The 20,009-nt window shown below is 39.1% G+C and overlaps 1 protein-coding gene across 1 annotated transcript in view; it reads right to left on the reverse strand.

Moving 5' to 3' along the window:
* Positions 1 to 15,753: 15,753 nt before the first annotated feature.
* LOC122816455 (cytochrome P450 3A24-like) overlaps positions 15,754 to 20,009 on the reverse strand; it is a 519,725-nt gene continuing 515,469 nt past the window's right edge. The window contains exon 13 of the mRNA XM_044089263.1: positions 15,754 to 16,547. Coding sequence (XP_043945198.1) covers positions 16,461 to 16,547 — 87 coding nt within the window. The 3' untranslated portion in view covers positions 15,754 to 16,460. The remainder of the gene's footprint in view (positions 16,548 to 20,009) is intronic.

The raw sequence follows: 20,009 nt of genomic DNA on the forward strand, positions 1-20,009 counted from the left end.
ACAACACACAGGAGAAGGAATGAGGTAATTATAACAGTGTTAATGCAAGTAGATCAGAAAGGACGTTTTGTTAAGTTGCAAGGACAAAATGATGTTCCATTTCTGATTGACACTGGTGAGACTCGATATGTGTTGAAAATAAGTGACCAGGATAAAATTCCATTATCATCTGAAAAGGTGTCAACAGTTGGTATTACTAACACTCCTGCTGTTTGTCCTGTTTCTAAACCTATTCCAGTTCCTTTAGGGACGATTGAAATTAAGCATGCCTTTTTACTGGGTCTATATCATAATGTCGAATGCTGACAAGTTCGAAGCACTATACTTTGAACTTCAAAGTTCAAAGTGTAAAAACATTGAAACGTATAACAGAGATCGCCATAGAGTGCGGGAAGGGAAGATTTCCCTTTACTGCACTGTGGTGCAATCTCGGAGTTGGTATATTTAAGTAGCGAGGGGTGTGTGGGGTGGAGGGTGGCTTGCCCCCCTACATAGAGTGTTTTTTTTTTTGTTTTGGGTTTTGAGTGTTCTTTTTTTTGACATTCGACATTTTTAGACTTCGAACTTTCAAGTTCGAAGTTTGAAGCTTTGAAGATGTCAGCATTCGACAATCAGATATAGACCCCTTTTTATTAAGTACCTCGGCTCCAGCAAACTTAATGGGCAGGGATCTGCTTTGTAAATTAGGATGTGCTATTTTTTTGTACTACAGATGGTGTTTATTTAGATGTACCTGCTGAATCTGAAGAAGTGATTCCCGTACTTAGTGTAAAAGAGGATAGAACAGAAGAGTCATGTTCGAGTGCAGGCAACAGACTGTTACAGCAGGTCCTGACATTTTGTGGGCAAAACATTCTAATGAGGTAGGTCTGTTAAAATTTGCCCTACCTATGAAAATATGTGTAGATCTTACAAAGCCACTTCTTTGTATAGGACAGTATCTTTTAATACCAGAGGCAGAACAGGAAGTCAAACCGGTAATTGAATCTTCACTCCAGCAGGGAATTATAGCAAAAACAGGCATTTGCTGTAATATTCCCATCATCCCAGTTAAAAAGCCAGGCAGAGATGCATAGAGGTTTAAATGAAGTTGTCCTTTCATACCCTGCAGTGCCAAATCCAGCAACCATCAAGTTGCATACCACTGTGGCTACTTACGTTTCTGTAGCAGATTTATGTTCAGCTTTATTTTATATCCATATTTATCCAGATAGTATTTATCTGCCTTAAATATGGGGGAATTCAATATACATGACTACAACTGCCGCAAGGATTTGTTGACAGTCCCTCAATTTTTTCGCAAATTTTAAAAGAGGATCTTGAAGAAATCTGGTTTCCATGCAAAACTGTATTGGTGCAATATGTAGATGACTTAATATAACATCAGTTACACTAACACATTGTCAGCAAGATACTATACATTTACTGAATGAATTAGCAAAAAAGGGACACAAAGTATTAAAGGAAAAACTTCAGTTATGGTCACCTAAAATAAAGTACTTAGGATACTTAATCTCAAATGGAGAGAGGCAACTCCTACCTTCATGTTCACATGTTGAAGCTGTCATAAAGGCACCCCACCCTGTTACTCAGAAGCAGCTACAACCTTTTCTAGGTTTGGCTGGATACTGTTGGCAATGGATACCAAATTATGCAGAAATTGCTAGACCTTTTTCTGATATGCTCGAACAAGACACATCAGAGCAGTTTCCCTGGAAAGAAAAGGAAGAAAGTGCTTTTACTTTGTTAAAACAAGCCCTTGCTACAGCTCCAGCCTCAAGACTCCCAGATTATAGAAACGTTTCACTCTGTTCTGTCGAACAGTGGGAGGGGGGTATGCAACAGGGGTACTAGTTCAAAAAAGTACAGTTGTGTACACTTACCATAAATGTAGATGTTCGAGTGTATTCACTGTTGCAGTCATCACATTTGGGTTATCTGCCTGCAGGTAGCCCTCAGCCAGCCTGAATACCAGAGTCTTTGGATTTCTGCATCGGATGCTGTCTCTTCTTCCATGATGTCAGGTCGTCAGGAGTATAAAACATGCAGCCGATGCCATTACATCAGTTTTTCTTGCCCCAGATGTCAGGTGCCCCCACAATAGGAAGCAATTATATGGTAAGGTACACCCCCATCAAAAAGCAAATACACCAGAAAAAAATAAATATACCAAACAAGAAGTAACGGTAGAGCCAAGAGAAGTCAGGGGGCTGGAGGGAGGGTAGCCAGGACTGCAACAGTGAATACACTCGAACATCTACATTTATGGTAAGTGTACCCAACTGTACTATGTTCTTCATGTTTCACTGTTGTAGTCATCACATTTAGGTTGTTCCCAAAGCTAAGGAAGGGAGGAGGAAGGTAAAGAGCATTAGGGCCAGCTATTAAGCCCAGCAAGACTGCAGTGGCAAATCCAGCTCTAGATTTAGAAAAGATAGGCATGTGGTAATGCTTGGTGAAGGTATGTACAGAGCTCCAGGTAGCAGCTTCTAAGATGTCCCTGGTAGGGACTCCTCTGAGAAAAGCTGCAGAGGTAGATGCAGCCCTGGTGGAATATGATCTTATCCCCTGTGGGGTAGGTTTTCCATGGTGCTTGTAACAGAAATGAATGCAATGGGCTATCCATTTGGAAATGGTTTGCTTTGAAATGGCCTTCCCCTCTGCCCCTGCAGCAAAGCCAACTAGCAGATGTTCAGATTTTCTGAGAGGCTTAGTCTTGTCCAAATAAAATCTAAGTTGTCTGTGCACGTCCAGAGAGTGCAGTATTCGTTCCTCTTTGTTTTGTGGATTAGGGAAAAAAGTAGGCAAATGAATGGACTGATTTAGGGCCACATTAGACACCACCTTGGGCATAAAGGAAGGATTAGTCCTGAGGGAAACCCTGTCCTCATGGAAGATAATGAAGGGTTCCACTGCCATGAGGGCCTGCAATTCAGATACTCTTCTTGCTGAAGTGATGGCTAGAAGGAAGGCTGTTTTCCAAGCAAGGAATTTCAACTCTGCTGTTGCAGCTGGCTCAAAGGGGGGAAGAGTGAGATTTTCCAATACAAAGTTAAGGTCCCAGGCTGGAGTGGGAGCTCTCCTGGGGGGGGGGGTCTTAAAATTTTTGGCCCCTCTAAGGAACTGTTTTAGCAAGGGATGAGAGAAGAGGGGTGGCTCATTATTATAATGTGCTAAAATGGCAGAGGCATGAATTTTAATTGACGAGAAGGATAGGCCCTTGTGGAGCATTTCTGTTAAGTACTGCAGAATATGAGGTAAGCTGGGCACTGTTGTGCCCATCCCCTGAGCCTGGCTCCAGGAACAGCATCTTTTCCACTTTTCAGCATAGGATTTTCTAGTACTAGGCCTCCTTGCCTCTAAAATGACATCCAGTGCCTGCTTACTGAGGGATGCTAGAGGAGAGCTCAAGGAATTAGCCAGGCTGCAAGGTTCAGGGTTTGAAGCTGAGGGTGCAGAATCTGGCCTGTCTGCTGGGTCAGCAGCATAGGGGTCTGAGGCAGGTGCCATGGTTGCAGCAGTATCATACTGCACAAGAGGGGGTACCAGTGCTGGTGTGGCCAGTCTGGTGCAATTAGTATTGTCCTTGGCTTGTCCTGTTTGATCTTTAGTAGAACCTTCGAGAGGAGAGGCAGAGGAGGAAAGGCATAAACTGAGAGGCTTTCCCAGGTAAAGGACAGAGCATCCACTTTCCAAGCTTGACTGTGGGGAGTTCTTGTGCAGAATTTGTTCAATTGATAGTTTTAAGGGGAGGCAAATAGGTCTACCTCTGGAGTCCCCCATTTGTTCCTCAAGAGGTTGAATTTTTGGGGTTCTAATTTCCATTGTGTGGGTCCATGAGATTTCTGCTTAAGTCATCTGCCAGTGAATTTAGTTTGTCTGGCAGGAATTGAGCTTATAGGTGTACTTGGTAGCTCAAGGCTGTGTTCCACAGAGCCGTGCCTAGTCTGCAGAGAGGGTACGAGTGAGTTCCCCCCTGCTTGTTTATGTACCACATAACTGTGGTGTTACCTTTTACCAATAGTTGTCCTGGAAAAATACGGTCTTTGAAGAGCATTCTGTACAGCTAACATTTCTTTTTGATTGATATGCAGGTGCATCTGCCTCGGGTTCCATTTACCCTGAATGCACTGCCCTGCCATGTGAGCCCCCCCATGCATAGTCTGATGCATCTGTTGTTAGGGTTTGGGTGGCAGGGGGGTAGAGTGAAAGGGAGTCCCTTGTTGTGGTAGTAAGCCTCTGCCCACCAAAGGAACTCTGTCTTCATACAAGGAATGATAGAAATCATTGTTTCCAGGTCCTGAGAATGTTGACACCATAGGCCTTTTAGATACCATTGGAGTTTCCTCATATGCAGTCTTGCATATGGAATTAGTAGACTGCAAGAGGCCATGAACCCCAGGGCTTGCAGTATTTTCTTTGCAGATAGCTGGGGTTTTGAAGTAGGTTGTCAAATAAACTTGTTTCTCCAGAGTGAGGAATGCCATCTGGAAGTTGTGTTCAAGCTTACTCCCAGGAATACAATCTGTTGGCAGGGTACTGGGTGAGATTTCTTTTTGTTGATGGTGTACCCCATTACAATTAGAAGTTTCTTTACGAATGCCAGGTGTTGTAATAGCAAATCCTGGCTTTCTGCCTGAATCAGACAATCATCCAAGTATGGGTAAATCTGAATATTTTTCTGCCTGCAAAATGCAATGGCTGGAGCTAGACACTTTGTGCATACCCTGGGTGCAGTAGATAAGCCAAAGGGAAGTGCAGAGAACTGATAGTGCATGGAGCCTGCCCTGAAGCGTAGGTATTTCTTGCAAGATTCCCTTATTGGGATGTGCAGGTAAGCTTCCTTTAAGTTTAGGGTTGCCAGCCAGGCATCCTTGGATAGCATAGGAAGAAGCTGTTAAAGAGTTAGCATTTTGAATTTTGGAACAAACAGAAAGGTGTTGAGAATAGAGAGGTTCAGGATAGGATGCCAAGAGTTGTCTTTTCTGGGTAGCAGAAAAAGTCTTGAATAAAAACCTTGTTCCCTTTGTTCTTCTGGGACAGATTGAATAGCCCTGATACTGAGAAGAAAGAGAACCTGCTGTTGGGCCTCCGCCTATTGATTTGGCGGTAGGTCTGAGAAGGCCTGGAAGGGACTGGAAAGGACCAGTTCTTTGAAGGCCAATGCCTACTGAATCTGGGAGGCTGAACTTGTAGGAAATCTTTAACAGTTTGCATAGATTTAGCTTTTTCCTCCATCCTTTTGAGGACTTCTTCTGCTTTGTTGCCAAAAAGGCAGTCTTGGTTTAAGGGAGCATCCAGTATTTTAGCTTTAACATGATCTGGCAAGTTTTGTTCCTTATGCCAAGCATGCCTTCTAAGTACAAACCCAGTGAAAGCAGCCCTACAAGATGCTTCTAAAGCATCAAAACCACATTGCAAGTATGTTTACCAACTTGTTCTGCAGAATGCATTGAATCTTGCAATTATTTGGGTTCAGCACAGTTAGGAATCAACATCATTTTCTGTTTAAGTAGTCCCGTAATATGCTGCCGATACTTTAACATATGAAACTGGCATTTTAAAGCCCTAATAGCCAGAGTAGCAGAAGTGTATACCTTCTTACCCCATCTGTTTAAGGCTCTAGAATCTCTATCAGAAGGGGTAGGATTTTTGGCAGCAGTAGCCTTAATGCCTTTTGGTCCTTGGGAAATTGTCTCTGGATTCACAGAAGGATTCTTGAAGAGGAACTTGTGAGGGTCAGGTACTCTGAATTACCTATCAGGTTTTTTGGGAGCTGAAGGTAAAGTGTCTGGGGTAAGGCTAGATTCCAAGAAAGCATCATCTACAATGTCCAGAACAGGAGGGATAGCTAAAGGCCTGTGTTGAGGCAGGAGTAAGAATTCCCTAAGTCTCTTTTTGGACTCAGAGTAATCCTGACTTTCCCAGCGGAAATACTCCCTAAGAGTATGCAAGGTTTCACTGAAAGAAAAATCTTCTGGAGGGGAAGCAGAGGGAATAGAATCCTCTGCATCAGAATCCTCATAAGTAGATAAGGGAAAATCCTGGTAATCAGAAGGAGCAGAAATATCAGATTCCTGATCAGAAGAATCAGAAAGAAATTCAGTTCTAGGTCTCTTAGAGGGGGAAGGCTGGCTTCCCCTAATTAAGGTAATAAGGTCTTCAGCCATTCCAAGCATTTGTTTTTGAGGCATATGGGCCTGAGCCTGTGGTTTGGTCATCGGCTTTCTAGGCGTAGTGTGAGTTTTTGGCCTGAGGGATTCGGAACTTCTAAATGGAAATTATGTCGTCGGTTTAATATGAATGTCTGTAGGCCTGAATACACCCTCAGAAGCTGGTGCCTGCACAGCAGCTCTGGACCCATCCAAGATAGACATCCGCAGGTTCCATAGTTGAAGAAACATCTTGGGGCATACCAGACCCGAATGCGTCTCAGTAGAGGCCTGCGAATCAGAAGTATTGGGTATCAGGGGCTGCAAAAGCTCTTCACTGAGTACCGGCAGACTGGTGACTAGCTTAACGGAAGCATTGTGGTCAGTTTTGGACCTATGCGGTCTGTCTCTCTCTTTATCCTTACATTTTTTTGGAAGATCGGTAGTCGGATATCTTAACAAAGCCATTTTGGAGTACTGAGATCGAGTACGAAAGCAATTTGCTGCAAAAATAGCCTGGTGATGAATAGTTAGGGGGTTGAACAAGGCAAAAAATGACAGCAAAGGACGTCGTTGTGTGGGCCTAAACAGGGGATGCAGTAAGAAAGAAAATCTCTATGAGGTATTTGCTTTCCACAGGCAAGACAATTGTTAACTTTTACTTACATCGATTGGAGCAAGAAAAAGGATCCCCAATGGGGTATTTATCTTTTTTGAAGACTTCGGGTCTGGAAACTCGAAAATGAAAATTTCAGGAGACGGCCGACCGACACTTGCAAACTGCTTCTGCTTCGGGCAATGCACGGCAAGAAAGACTGATATAATGGCATCAGCTGCATGTTTTATACCCCTGACAACCTGACTTCATGGAAGAAGAGACAGCATCCAATGCAGAAATCCAAAGACTCTGGTATTCAGGCTGGCTGAGGGCTACCTGCAGACAGATAGCCCAGATGTGATGACTGCAATAGTGAAACACGAAGAGCATCATGGTGATGTATTTAGACCTATTGCATGCTACAATTCATTCTTAGACCCAGTGGCTAGAGGATTATCAGGCTGCCTGCAGGTGGTAGCAGCAGCTGCATTGATGGTAGAACAATCTGCAGCATTAGTTCTAGGGTACAAACTTAGAGTCGCAGCTCCCCGTGCATTATCTGCACTATTGCTAAATTCTAAAATGTAACATCTCTTAGCTACTAGGTTGACAAAATATGAGTTGCTGCTTATTTCAAACCTTTCAATCACCATTGACCAATGCCAGGTATTGAACCCAGCATCCCCCCGGACCATGACAAGAGATGGTGAATCACATGATTGTATAATTATGACTACCCATGTGCTTTCTCCTAGATTTGATTTGAAAGATACTCTGATGAACAACACAAAAATGGAACTGTTCATGAATGAATCACATGGAAGAGACAGAAATTGAAATCTTATTGCAGGCATAGCTGTATGTACTAAAAATACAATACTTTGTCAGGAAAGACTACAAGGGGTTACTTCTGCACAAGTTGGTGAATTGATTGCATTGACAAAAGCCTGTAAAATAGCTAAAGATAAAATTTGTGAACATTTATACTGACAGCCATTATAGGTTTGGGGTAGCCCATTACATTTGGGAATTGTACATGCAGAGAGAGATATAAACAGCAGGTATTGAGATAAAAAAAATGGAAAGCTTGTAAAGGACTTAACAGATCCTTTGTTGTTACCAAAGGCTTTAGCTGTAGTTAAAGTGCAAGCTCTTATAAAAGGAGATACTGTTACTGTATGAACATAACTGGCTAGCAGATTATCCTCCAGCCAAACAAGCTGCTGGTTTGAATGTCACTATTTTTTTTTGTAGTTAAAGGGAAACTCAGAAGAATTTGACAATCCTTGTAATCTTAATGATTTAATTGCTTTGCTGAATGAAGTTTCAGAGACTGAGAAAAAGATGTGGATCAGTAGCACATTTAATTGTGCTACTTTACTTGGTAAGGACATACCGCTTACTGAATCATATTGGTAAGCATAGTCTTCTCACTGTTATTCAGCAGGATTGGTTTGCCCCTCTTTCTCAGTCTCTAGTTAGCCATTATGTAAATAATTATGAGATCTATTTGTTACATAATATCGCACTGCCTGTGAAAACCAAGTTTTCGGCCTTATCGCTACCACTGGGGGTGGACTACTGGTTAACTGGAGAGATTAAGCAGGTATCGATCTACAGCAGCACATCTCTTCTGAAGACTTCATCTTCTGGTCAGTTGCCAAATTTCTCTCCTGAAGACTTACCAAGTGCTGGTGAGTTGCCATGCATTTCTAATGAAAAGCATCAGAAGACGCTACTAAAGCTTTATTGGAAATTACTAGTGCTTCAATCAGTTTTTGCATGTTTCTTACAGAACTCAGTATTCACAGTTAATGTGCATAGAAATAGTGCCTCAAACAGAGTCAGCAACATCCAGAGGAATTAATAAACTCTTAAACAAAGATGGGTTTCTTCTGTAATTTAAAACCCTACAGATTGCTTCTCAAGGAATCAGGCAGCTTTGGGGGAAAATCCATAGTACAGAAAAAAATGTAGTTTTTGTCCTCATTTCCATCAGTGTATGTTGCATAGTTTGTGACAAGCATCTGCAGTTCAACACAAATAAGTTCACCATTTATGCAGGCTTTTCACTGTACAATAAACTTTATATTTAGATGAAGTGTTTCTTTCTACAGAATACTCTAGCAGAGAAACTGGAAAAAAACAAAACAGCTACACAGAGTAATTAACACAACACAAGTTTCTTCTGTAGTCTGATACTGTGCAAATGGGTTTCAGTGGAGACTAAAACTTAAACAGCCAGGCAGCTTTTGGGAAAGTAACAGTACAAGAAAAACATCAGTTTTTGCCTGCTGAAAACACAGATGAAGTACATTGTTTGGCTTGTAATAAATAAAGAGGTTTCCTGGGTTAGGCTTCCAGTGTTAAATTTACATGCTCTGACAAATATTGAAGTACAGAAAAGAAATGCAGTTTATAAGTCTAGTCTGTAGTCAACATAAATTCACCTCTCACATTACTTCTTTGAAGGATTTTCACAATACAGATAAAAAGCCATATCGCTTTAACACTGAAATGCAGTATCCCCTTATAGACAAGACTGACACAGTATGTGGCAAAATAAATGAGCAGTATTTGCAGAGACATCACATCTCTCTTTACAATTTTACCAGCAGGAAAAATCTTAAATAGCTTTTACTTAGGCAGTGATAAATCCAGGTAGATTTTCCTCCCTTGTTTTTAACTCCCTCCCCTACAGGGATATTCACAGGATTGCCTTTCTTCTTCTTCTTTCTGGTAAAAATAACTTAATGTTGAGACTTTCTATGACCCCTGTGACAGAGAAAGGACATGAATCTGGCCTGCATTCATGAATTGAGCTTTAAATATCTCCATGTTTTGCTGTCCCTCATTAACTTTAACCTCCTTCCTTGTTTCTGGGGTAGTATCGATAAAGGGACCACCCATTACTATGCCGTCTGACCCTTCCAACCTAGAACATTTAAAGAGACCACACAGTGTCAATATATTTAAATTTATATTAGTAACTTAGTCTACCTCAAACAAATATGATGTTTATTTTTCTCTAAAAATAGCAGTACTTAACATATGACCTACATTTTTTTTAATAATTTAACTCATTTAAACAATCTGGGTACCAGGATGTATTATGCCATATGATGTGGTTTCAGTGTACAAAAAGTTGGCAGCAAAAGCCTTCCATCCATATCGTTATTTCACTGTTAAAGAACCTAAAATGTCTTATACTCTGAGTGACCCTTGCCTGGCCATCTGCTATGTACTGTACCAGTTTCTCCTTCTGTCAGCTACTTGAACACCCACCTCCCTTTTCTACTTCTGTGACACCTCTATATTTTTTACCTTTCTAACTCAACACTAATCACCTCTGTCCCTTCTGTGTTAAGAAAATACATGTCCACGTCACAGGGCTTGTCTCTATGTCACATCTACCTCCATCCTTCTGCCATTCCCAGAATCATCTTTTGTCTGCTGCTACAACAATCATGCTCCCTAATCATTTCTTCCCTTAATGAACTAATTACTAATACAGGTAACACTTCTGTGAATAATTCACACTACTTCCCTCTCTTGGCATTTCTGTGCCACTTATCTTATCTTGTTTGCTACCACATCAGCTTTCTCTAAGAGATCATTGATACTTACATGCACCAAAACTTCCAAGCAACCCACAAGCCTTGGTCAGTACCTTTGCTACCTTCTTCTGTGGTGTATTATCTTTACACCTTGAATATGGTTTTGCTCTAAGTGCTCTGCCCTTTCTCCTTTTTCAAGACTCTTAACCCTCTCAACTTCTTCACTAACTGCTTGGTGCTATCACCTCTCCCTTAACTGCAGCCTTTTCCTTCCTTTTCCAAAAACTGAGTGCTCTTCATCGTCTCTGTTTAGCTCTATCACTCTATTGCTTTTCTTTGTCTTCCCCTTCCCATTTGTCCTATCATATTCATATAAGGACTCTTCACTGTTCTGTCACTTCTGGCTTCTGCCTCCCTATGTGACTGAGTGTCCCTCCCTTTCAACTTTCCTCCTGATCTCCTAATGCTGTTGGCTCCAGCATACCCACATACAGCTCCAGCTTCTCTTAATCAATTGCCACTGATGTCTGCACCTGTTTTTCCACACTGGCTTCCTTCTTCCTTGTCATCCATTATGTGGCTACCTTTTCACTTTCTCCTTTCACTTTATTGTCTCCCCCTACCCGCCAGTACTCTTTCCTGGAATAAATTCTTCCCATGTCTTCCTGTTGTCATCCTCTCTCCCCTACATTTTCTGCACCCTGTTTATTGGCATCTTGTTTTACAGTCCCACTTTCTTGCTTGCCTGACAAACCAGTTCACCTCTGCCTCTCATATTCTCTCACGATATTCCCTCATTCATCTGCAGACTCTACATCTTCTGCCAAAAATATGAGACAAAATTAGTGACATTCAGTGAAATCAAGAACAGCTGTGGTGTGTGATGACAAGGCACAACATTCTGCAATGCAGATGTCATCATTACTCCAGAGAAAACACCTCCTACTCCTGGGTGGGAGGTCACTTGATTATGTAATACAAATAGCATTACACACGGCATTCTTCCACTCCTGCATGGAAGGTCATGTGGTTCTGGAATACAAATATCATCATTACATGGGTCTTATTTCATTTATCAAATTTAGTTTTCATCAAACCTGAAATAACTGAGACCACTTGTACGAAAAACCACTATTCTGAAACCTCAATGTGCTGAACAGCAAAACACCGACATAACAGCTATTTAAAAATTTATGCACACAACAATACATATTGTCTGAGTTTTGCAGAAGGCAAGCCCCCCTGCACCCACCACACCCTCTGCAAATTATATATACCAACTGTGAGATCGCTCTACAGTGACAGCAAGGATAAATTTCCTGATCCTTACTGTAGTGCGAGTTCTGTTTAAAAGAAACGAGCAATGTAAAATTACTTTTTCACAGGATGAATATTTCTAAACCTACCTGCATATCTGACATGCAACAGAACTGGCACGGTGGACAAGAAGGTACACAAACACAGTCTAATTGTACATCTTGCATTACCAGCATCATAGTAACTGTTTTGCTTAACTGAGATACTGCATGCTAAGGTTTCGGAATAGTGATTTTTCGTACAAGTGGTCTCAGTTATTTCAGGTTCAATGAAAAGTAAATTCAGGAAATGAAATGAGACCCCCATTACACACAGCATTCTTCCACTCCTGGGTGGAAAGCCAAGAGGATATTTTATATAAACGCTATTATCAATACAGAGGACATTCTTCCACCCTTGGGTGGGGAGCCACTAGGCTCTGTGATACAGATGTCATCATCATTATAGCAAATATTCCTCCAGGGTCTTGACATCAAATTTCAGTAAGTCAGTGTTCCAGTGTAGTGAACTCACTTAATCTAAAATACACAAGCACCAAAAATCATTGAAAAAAATTCAGACAGTGTGTTTTTGCAGGGGATCAAGCCTCCCCTCGCACTCCCCATACCTCTGCTAATCAAATATAATAACTACAAGATTGCACAATAAAGGGGAATAAGGAAAAAACTCCTTACCTTTCTGTTAGAGATATCATGCTAACAGCCAGCAACTCACCTGGTATACAAATACCATAAACAAATAAGCACATACATTCACACACATAATCACACATTCAAACACACATGAAGATGATCAATGTTTAGTTTATTCAACATACATTGACCAAATAAGTTTGATGTAATGCAGAAGAAAGTCAATATTTGCATATGCATTTTGACTAAAAGAACAACAACCTTCCCCCACTACTAAGTAAGAAGCCATGAAACTCTGTATTACAACTGTAGTGACTAGAGATAATAACCAAGACTGAGAAGGAAGTGGGGATATTTACTAAGTCTGTACAGTTGCTTGATATTTATTATTGGCTTGTGCATGGAGCTGTCATTGGTGTCAACAAAAATGGGTGGCATTTCCTGGAAGACAAAAAAACTCTTCTCCCTTGACATAAAGATAATATAAACTTCAGAAAGTGCAGCAGTGCTTTACATGGTTTAGGCAGACAAATGGAAGCAAAATGAGAGGAATATTTAATAGTTAAAACATGTACCCTGATAAAGTGCTTTTAATGAATGAAAATCTTTGTTCAATAAATACTGTCACAAAAGGAAATACTCTCAGCCCAGCTATCTGGAATTTTGTAAATAATTCTGTCATTTGTGAATATTGATATGATTAATACAGAAGTTTGTGTAAAGTACTGAGCTAAAATGTAACCACAGCATGTCCTGCTGGCTTAGAATAAAAATGTATATAAACTATTGTAATTGTGAAAATGTATATGTTTTAACAGTAGAAACTAGAACATAGAGGGTTAACTTGCAAAGCTTCAAGGAAGTAAGCTAAAATTAAATTGTTTTATGATTGTGCCATAAAAGTGATCTATCAGATTTACTTCAGCAGCAGAAACAATGTACAGAGCTAGAAGTTTTTGTATTGTCCTGGGAAAGAAGTAATTACTAGGTTTGAGATGCAGAAGTGTTTTATTGTTTTATGACTTCTGGGGTCTTCAAACATCTGAGAGATATCTATTTTTTACACAGAGATGTTAAATTCTGTTAGTTTCTGACAAAGGAGGTTTAGCAGCGTGGGAACTAAAATCCAGGTGACACAAAGTGATGTCATCCAAGCTAACCCAGTAGTAATATTTGATATTAATTTAAGAACTCTCTCAGAGAGAGACTGCATTTTGTATTTTGTCTTTGACCTGGAAACATCCACTCATCACCACCTTCTGCACTTGCCTTGCTGTAAGTAATGTTTTAGGGCATAGTAACTCTTTTACATTCAGACAGGAATATAGTGAAGTATAGCTTAGATGTTTTCTTTATTTATTTCAGACTGTCCTGCAATGTTGTTTTAAATATTTCCTGTGATTTTGAACTCTGAGGTCACTGTGAATACATATTTAGTATTGTCTTATTCTTTTATTATTTATTATTAAATAAATTTAAACCTATCATTGAGGCTGATCTATTTTAGAGATATTCAAGCTCTTAGAGTACTTGCATATCTATATGGTGACTCTGTACAGGCCACTCCTAAATAGCCTTGCTCTTGGTCAGACTACCATTTGGATAATAGTAACATTACATAGTGGATTGGACACCCTTTGTTAAGGGCCTTAAGCAGCTGACAAAGAGTTAGCTGGTGGCAATCAGAACTACCTTATAGTCTGGGTAGAAGGGGGTATAGCTAATAAACATGTGCCAGCCTTTCCCAAATATATGTATGTGTGTGTCTGTATATCAATCAAATCGAAGTGTGTGTGTGTGTGTGTGTGTGTGTGTGTGTGTGTGTGTGTGTGTGTGTGTGTGTGTGTGTCAGCTACTTGGGCAGGGACACAAAGCACTGGTTGGGCAGAGAAGGTGCTGGAGATTTTAGCTTGGCCACTCAGATGAAATCTCAACCCTATAGCTGTGCCAGTGAGGAGTCTTATTGGGGATCTGGAGAAAGAGGGAGAAACCAGCCCTAGATTGACTGTGATCTCTAATTGCCCTTAAGGGAAATTGCACTTTACTGTGTGTGTACTTGTCATCCTCCCAGTTTGTACATCCCCCACTGTTGCCAGTGGTGAGGATTGCAGCTCCTTGATTACTGGACCAGTCCAGGGGTGTCACAAATACTTTTTGTTTAAATTTGCTTATATGTATGGTCTTTGTGATCAGTTGTCATTTACCTTGTTTTGTGTGTGTCAGGTATGTACTCCTTCATTCTTTTCAGTGGACTACTTCATGGCAAAAGTTTAATATCCTGCAGAACCACAATTATCTATCTCCTGGCATTTGAAAATACAATAAAGTGATGCAGAATTACATTATTTTATTATTTTAAATAATTTTCTTTTGTATTTATTTATTTATCTATTGACATTTGTTTACCAGGAAAGTCCGACTAGATAATTTTATCTGTTTTCAGCGGAGGCACAAGGAGAAAAGTTCCACAAATATAAGAAAGAAGATGCATATAGATAGGTGGAAACTGAAATCATATTACAATATTGTAAATGCATAGATTCTTGCAAATATTAATACACATAAGACATGCAAAATAATACACATATATCATCAGTAAAACAATATAGTATAGCACTGAGTGAGTTTACTACTTGTGGAAGTTATACATCTCATACCTTCAGACTTTAGAGAGTTTACAATTCATAAGTATACCCACAAAAAACTTTATCTGCCCAGTCTTCATCTGGAAAAAAAGAATCATTCATATTCTACAGTAATTCCTTCACAGAGCATATAGTAGTTAAATGCATGCTGCCATTTTTACGTTGGAAATTATACTAATATGGATCAATTCCTGTGCAGTAAAATATATTCTAGTTACAATACTTGATAAAGCTGCAGATTTAAAGGTTATTCTTGGGATGCTTGGAAATCTGCATAGAATCTAATTTTTATAAGTGAGCTCAATATCAGCTTGAGTACGTGTTTAACTATATTAGACACTTTTCTCCACCAAGGGAAAGTACTTGGTCAAGACAACCACATATGAGATCTATTACCCTTAAACCTGCAACCATGCTAATATTTTTGGACTGATTTTCCCAACTCCATATTTTTTGTTGTATGACTTTGTCTCTAAATGAGTAAGATTTCCAAAGGGATAGAAATTCTGCAATCACTAAATGAGTACGATTTCCAAAGGGATAGAAATTTAGCAATCATTAGATGGCACTTTGTCTCCTTTTTACAATTATCTAAGGTTCAGCAGATACAATTATAATCTGTTGCTCTTGCTAAATCTTTGACTTTTGCCAAAAACCTTTCTGTAAAAATTGTTTTTTATTGTTTATTGTTTCCAAAAATGTACTTTATTAATTCTCCTTTGTGCATCACAATGGCATCTTACAATTAATGCACTATAGATCTGCTTGTCATGATTCTGATGTAAGATACTTCTAATACTGGTAACTAAATGTACATTACAGGAACTTTACAAATTCACAGAAGACTTTGGATCACTACCATGTTTTGGTTATATTAACTTCAGTTATCTGTTGGCAATCACACTTGTAAAAAAAAAGCAAAACTCAAAAAATAATTATTGCATACTTTTGTGGTAGCAACAACAGAAAAGGTAATCACTGATACAGAAACAACTTCAGAAAGTATTATTTAGCACAAAACACAGATTATTGTGACTATACATTATTTCTTTAAATGCATGTGTTTTCATAACAGTATTTCAACTTGCTCTTTGCTGCTTATTTTTTTGAAGGTGGGATTAAGCCAGTACACCACTATCAGCCTTAGACATTTGTTTGAAGTCATAATACAGTTTGTTTAAAATTACAAATAAACTTTACTTTTTGCAAGAAGCCACTAACATGAAAATAGCAGTGACTACTAGAAATCAAGCAGCAGGTGATGCCCAATTAATATGATGCTCATTGATTTACAGTGTCCTCCAACTACACCCTATAAGGTACATCATAAAAATGTTCAATATATGTTTCTTTAAAAAAAAATGTGTATTTAAGATGTGAACAATGGCAGATTTCTCACATAGCTGCACAAGTCAGGCCTGAAAACTAAAAAATATAGTCTGCATCACAGATGCATAATTCATCATACTACGGTTTAAAGAATTGTGAATTAGGGATTAGAATGAAGACATTCCTTATTCCACAATATGGTAGCCCAAGAGCACTGCTATCACTTATCTTCACTCAGTTCCAGAACGAGCAACAAGTTTCAAGAAGACAGGGTTTTTAGGCATCAGCATGAATGTAGTGTCCAGCTCTATTGGAATCTGTGGTAAAAAAATGAACAGAAATAGAACATCATTAAGGGATGAAATTTATCCTACCACAAGTGCAGTAAATAATTAGCATGAACGCATCTCTTAAATCCTTACTTCAACGCACCTTTTGCACTGCTTGAATCTCCTTGTGCAAATGAGGTGACAAATATATATAAGTAAACTGAACAGAGGTTCACGCTCTACCTAAACCTATTTACTATGGTTGACATAAAAATACAAAACAAACTACAAGGAAATGACAAATTTTACCAAGTATTCACAGCATACCTATTCAGATTTTTTAAATACATTACTGTCAAAGACCTGCTGCTTATTCAGTAATGTTTTAATGTATTTTTTATTAACATGGTGGTTGGCAGAGCAACTCTGAGTTTGATTCTTTGAAGAGAATAGCAAGCACCATGGCCCACAAAAAAGGCACAGCTTCCAATACTGACAGTATTTGCATGCTATATGATTCTTATTTAACTGGAAAAATGGTTTCTAAATAGCTTGATAAATAGGAACAGGGCAGAGAAAGTATTTAAAGCCTGAAAAAGACCTAACTCCAAAGAACTACATTAGTACTACTAACAATAAGACTACCACTGGTCAGCAGCTTTTTTGCACTGACCAAGGCTAAGGCAGAAGCTGTGCTCTTCATAGGCATACCATGAGGAAGTACTATGGATATCCTAAAAGAGGACACTTAGCATGGAAGTATTAGGGTGAGTCATCCCACATAACTATATAAACCCCAATAATATGATGTGTTAAATGCCCTTAACAGAGGAGACATGGTGTATTGATGCTTACAATGTTAATGTCCCCAGGCTGATGGTAGCTCATCTTGGCTTTATAACACAAAATGACTTCAAGGGCTTGGCTAAATACAAGACATGATGTGAAGGTATCTGGTGAAACATGCAGGCTCAGTAACTATTACTTCAGTCTGTCTCCTAGTGACTGCTTGATTAATGAATGATTCTGGAAGTTTGGTAAAAGTGCCTCTGGAAGTGCACCATTACAACAGAAGAGAAAGTAAACAGAAATGTCTTTGTCACTGTTAATACAAAACAGCTAAATCAAATATTATGACATTATTTGAAGATTCAGTCTGTGTGTGTTTTTTGTTTAACAAGATATCTGTAATGTTGTGAATGTAGCATTGCAAGATGATTACAGTGGGTACAAGGATCTAACATGTAGAGGAAAATAAAAACCAGAAAGAAAAATAACATGGCATACTGAAACATGCCTTGAATGCTCAAGACACCAGCAATTTGATTTACACATACTAAGTACATAAGAACTGATCAGGAACTATTGACAGTGAGGCTAAAGTCAAAGGATGCCAGCCCAATAAGTAATCATCCATTGAAAGTGTTTCCATTTACAAGATAACTATACAAGAACTACAATGTTTACGGGAGGCATCTCATTGCCAGTTATTTTATCCCCCTCAACATTTAGTCTTTTCTGGGTGGTAACTCTAACAAGCTGCTGCATATGACAAAGTTAGTTCACAAGGTAAAGAGACAATCACTGCCAACCCAGTGGTGTAAAGGTTTAGCATCCTGCTGTACCACCACAAGTATTGGGTACATTTGGAGTTCTGACTTGCCAGAGTTCAGGTCTAGTCTCTTCAGGGAGAGGTGGGGATTGTTACTGCACTGCTTCAATTCTGTGGTGTCCAGATATGAGGAGGGAGCATTAGCAGTTAGAAGCCGTGGCAGGAACTGCAAGGTATCTGCCAGTGTACTGGCAGAAAAAATGCAGGGAACTATTGAATATTAAAAAAAATGGTTGATTGGAGAAGTATCAACATAATGATGTGGAAGGGTTTAGTTGATTTATTGATTCTTGTGCTAAATCAATCCCATAATCATCATGCCAAGGCAGACATAGACACTGCGGTTTAATTCACAGATAGGGACCGCCTTGACTTTAGGGGAAAACATACTAAGAAGTCTTGTACAGCACAGCAGCTGGAACAGTTTTTATTTAATGTGACCACAGCAGTACGATAAATGACTTATGGCTACGACTTGAGATAGTGTGGCAAACAGATAAAATGGTGCTGGGCAAAATTTTCTTGACAATATTAGGTGTCCTAAATATTCAAAAATAAATACATTAAATGAATGAATGAATGAATGAATAAACAAACATATAAATAAAAATAAGAAAGATGTGCAGAAAAAAAACTCTTCCAACCAGAGCCATATATAGCACAAGTCTCCTTAGGCACCTGTCCAGGGCCCAGTGCTAGCTGAGGGGCCCCATTAATGCTGTAAGTCCTAGTAGTCGGTCAATGTGAATTCAGAGCTTATTTAAATAATATTATCTTGGTTTGTGATTTACTGTGGAGTTGACTAGTAAGAGAAGATTTATTTGAATTTATATTTTATTTATTACCACTGATTTTGATTGTAGGAATGAAGGGATAGCTTGTAGACAAAAATATTTTCTTTGATTTATATTTTGTTGTTTTACCTTTAATTTTCACTGTTGGTTGTTAGAAAGGGATAGTTTTTAGACAGGCAAGCTCTAGCCATTCCAAGGGGCCTAATCAGCTATAAATTCACACAGACTGCAGAGAGGACAATCCAGAGCTTTTCTAAACAATCCTATCTTGGTTTGTGATTTACTGTGGAGTTGACTGTTAAGAAAAGTTTTATTTGAATTTATGGTTTATTTTTTACCACTGTTTTCACTGTTTGTAGGAAAAAAGGGATCGCTTGTAGGCAAGAAAATGTACTTTGATTTATATTTTGTTGTTCTACCTTTATTTTTCACTGCTGGTTGTTGGAAAGGGATAGGTTTTAGACACGCACGCTCTAGCCATCCCAAGGGGCCTAGTTACTATAAATTCACTGACTGCAGAAAGGAAAATCCAGAGCTTATTTAAACAATCCTATCTTGGTTTGTGATTTATTGATCTTTACTGTTAAAAAGAAGTGCTACTAATAAGGATTAGCTCTAAATTTATTCCTTTAAAAAAACTTAAATATACTCAGCTCATGATTTAGAATAACACGTACCTTACCCCTGACATCCTAAATAAAATTTACCTCAATTACCCTCTGCAATGTCAATTTTGCCCTAATTAAATAGCGGATATATTGCATGTTTTCTGGAGTTGTAAATGCCCATATAAGTTATGGTGTGCCCTGAGAGTTTTATTGGAGAAAATTGGATACGAAAAGTCCACCCTCTCTTGGGAATTCACTATTTTACATATCCCACCCTCTGGATTATCTGAGCAGAATTACAGGATATTGATTTCTATATTCATGCTAATTAAATATTACATCTCTCTCATTTGGAAAAACAGACACACGCTATCCTGGGAAAGGTTTAAGGAGCTAGCTATAAAACACCTCAGTGCCCACAAACTCCTTTATCACAACAGGAAGCACAAACCTGTCCTAAAAGAGTTTTGGAGAATTCTCTTTGAAAATATTTTAA

This window comes from Protopterus annectens, chromosome 12.part0, assembly GCF_019279795.1.
Source record: "Protopterus annectens isolate FY-2018-M chromosome 12.part0, PAN1.0, whole genome shotgun sequence".
In the NCBI taxonomy this organism is placed as follows: domain Eukaryota; kingdom Metazoa; phylum Chordata; order Ceratodontiformes; family Protopteridae; genus Protopterus; species Protopterus annectens.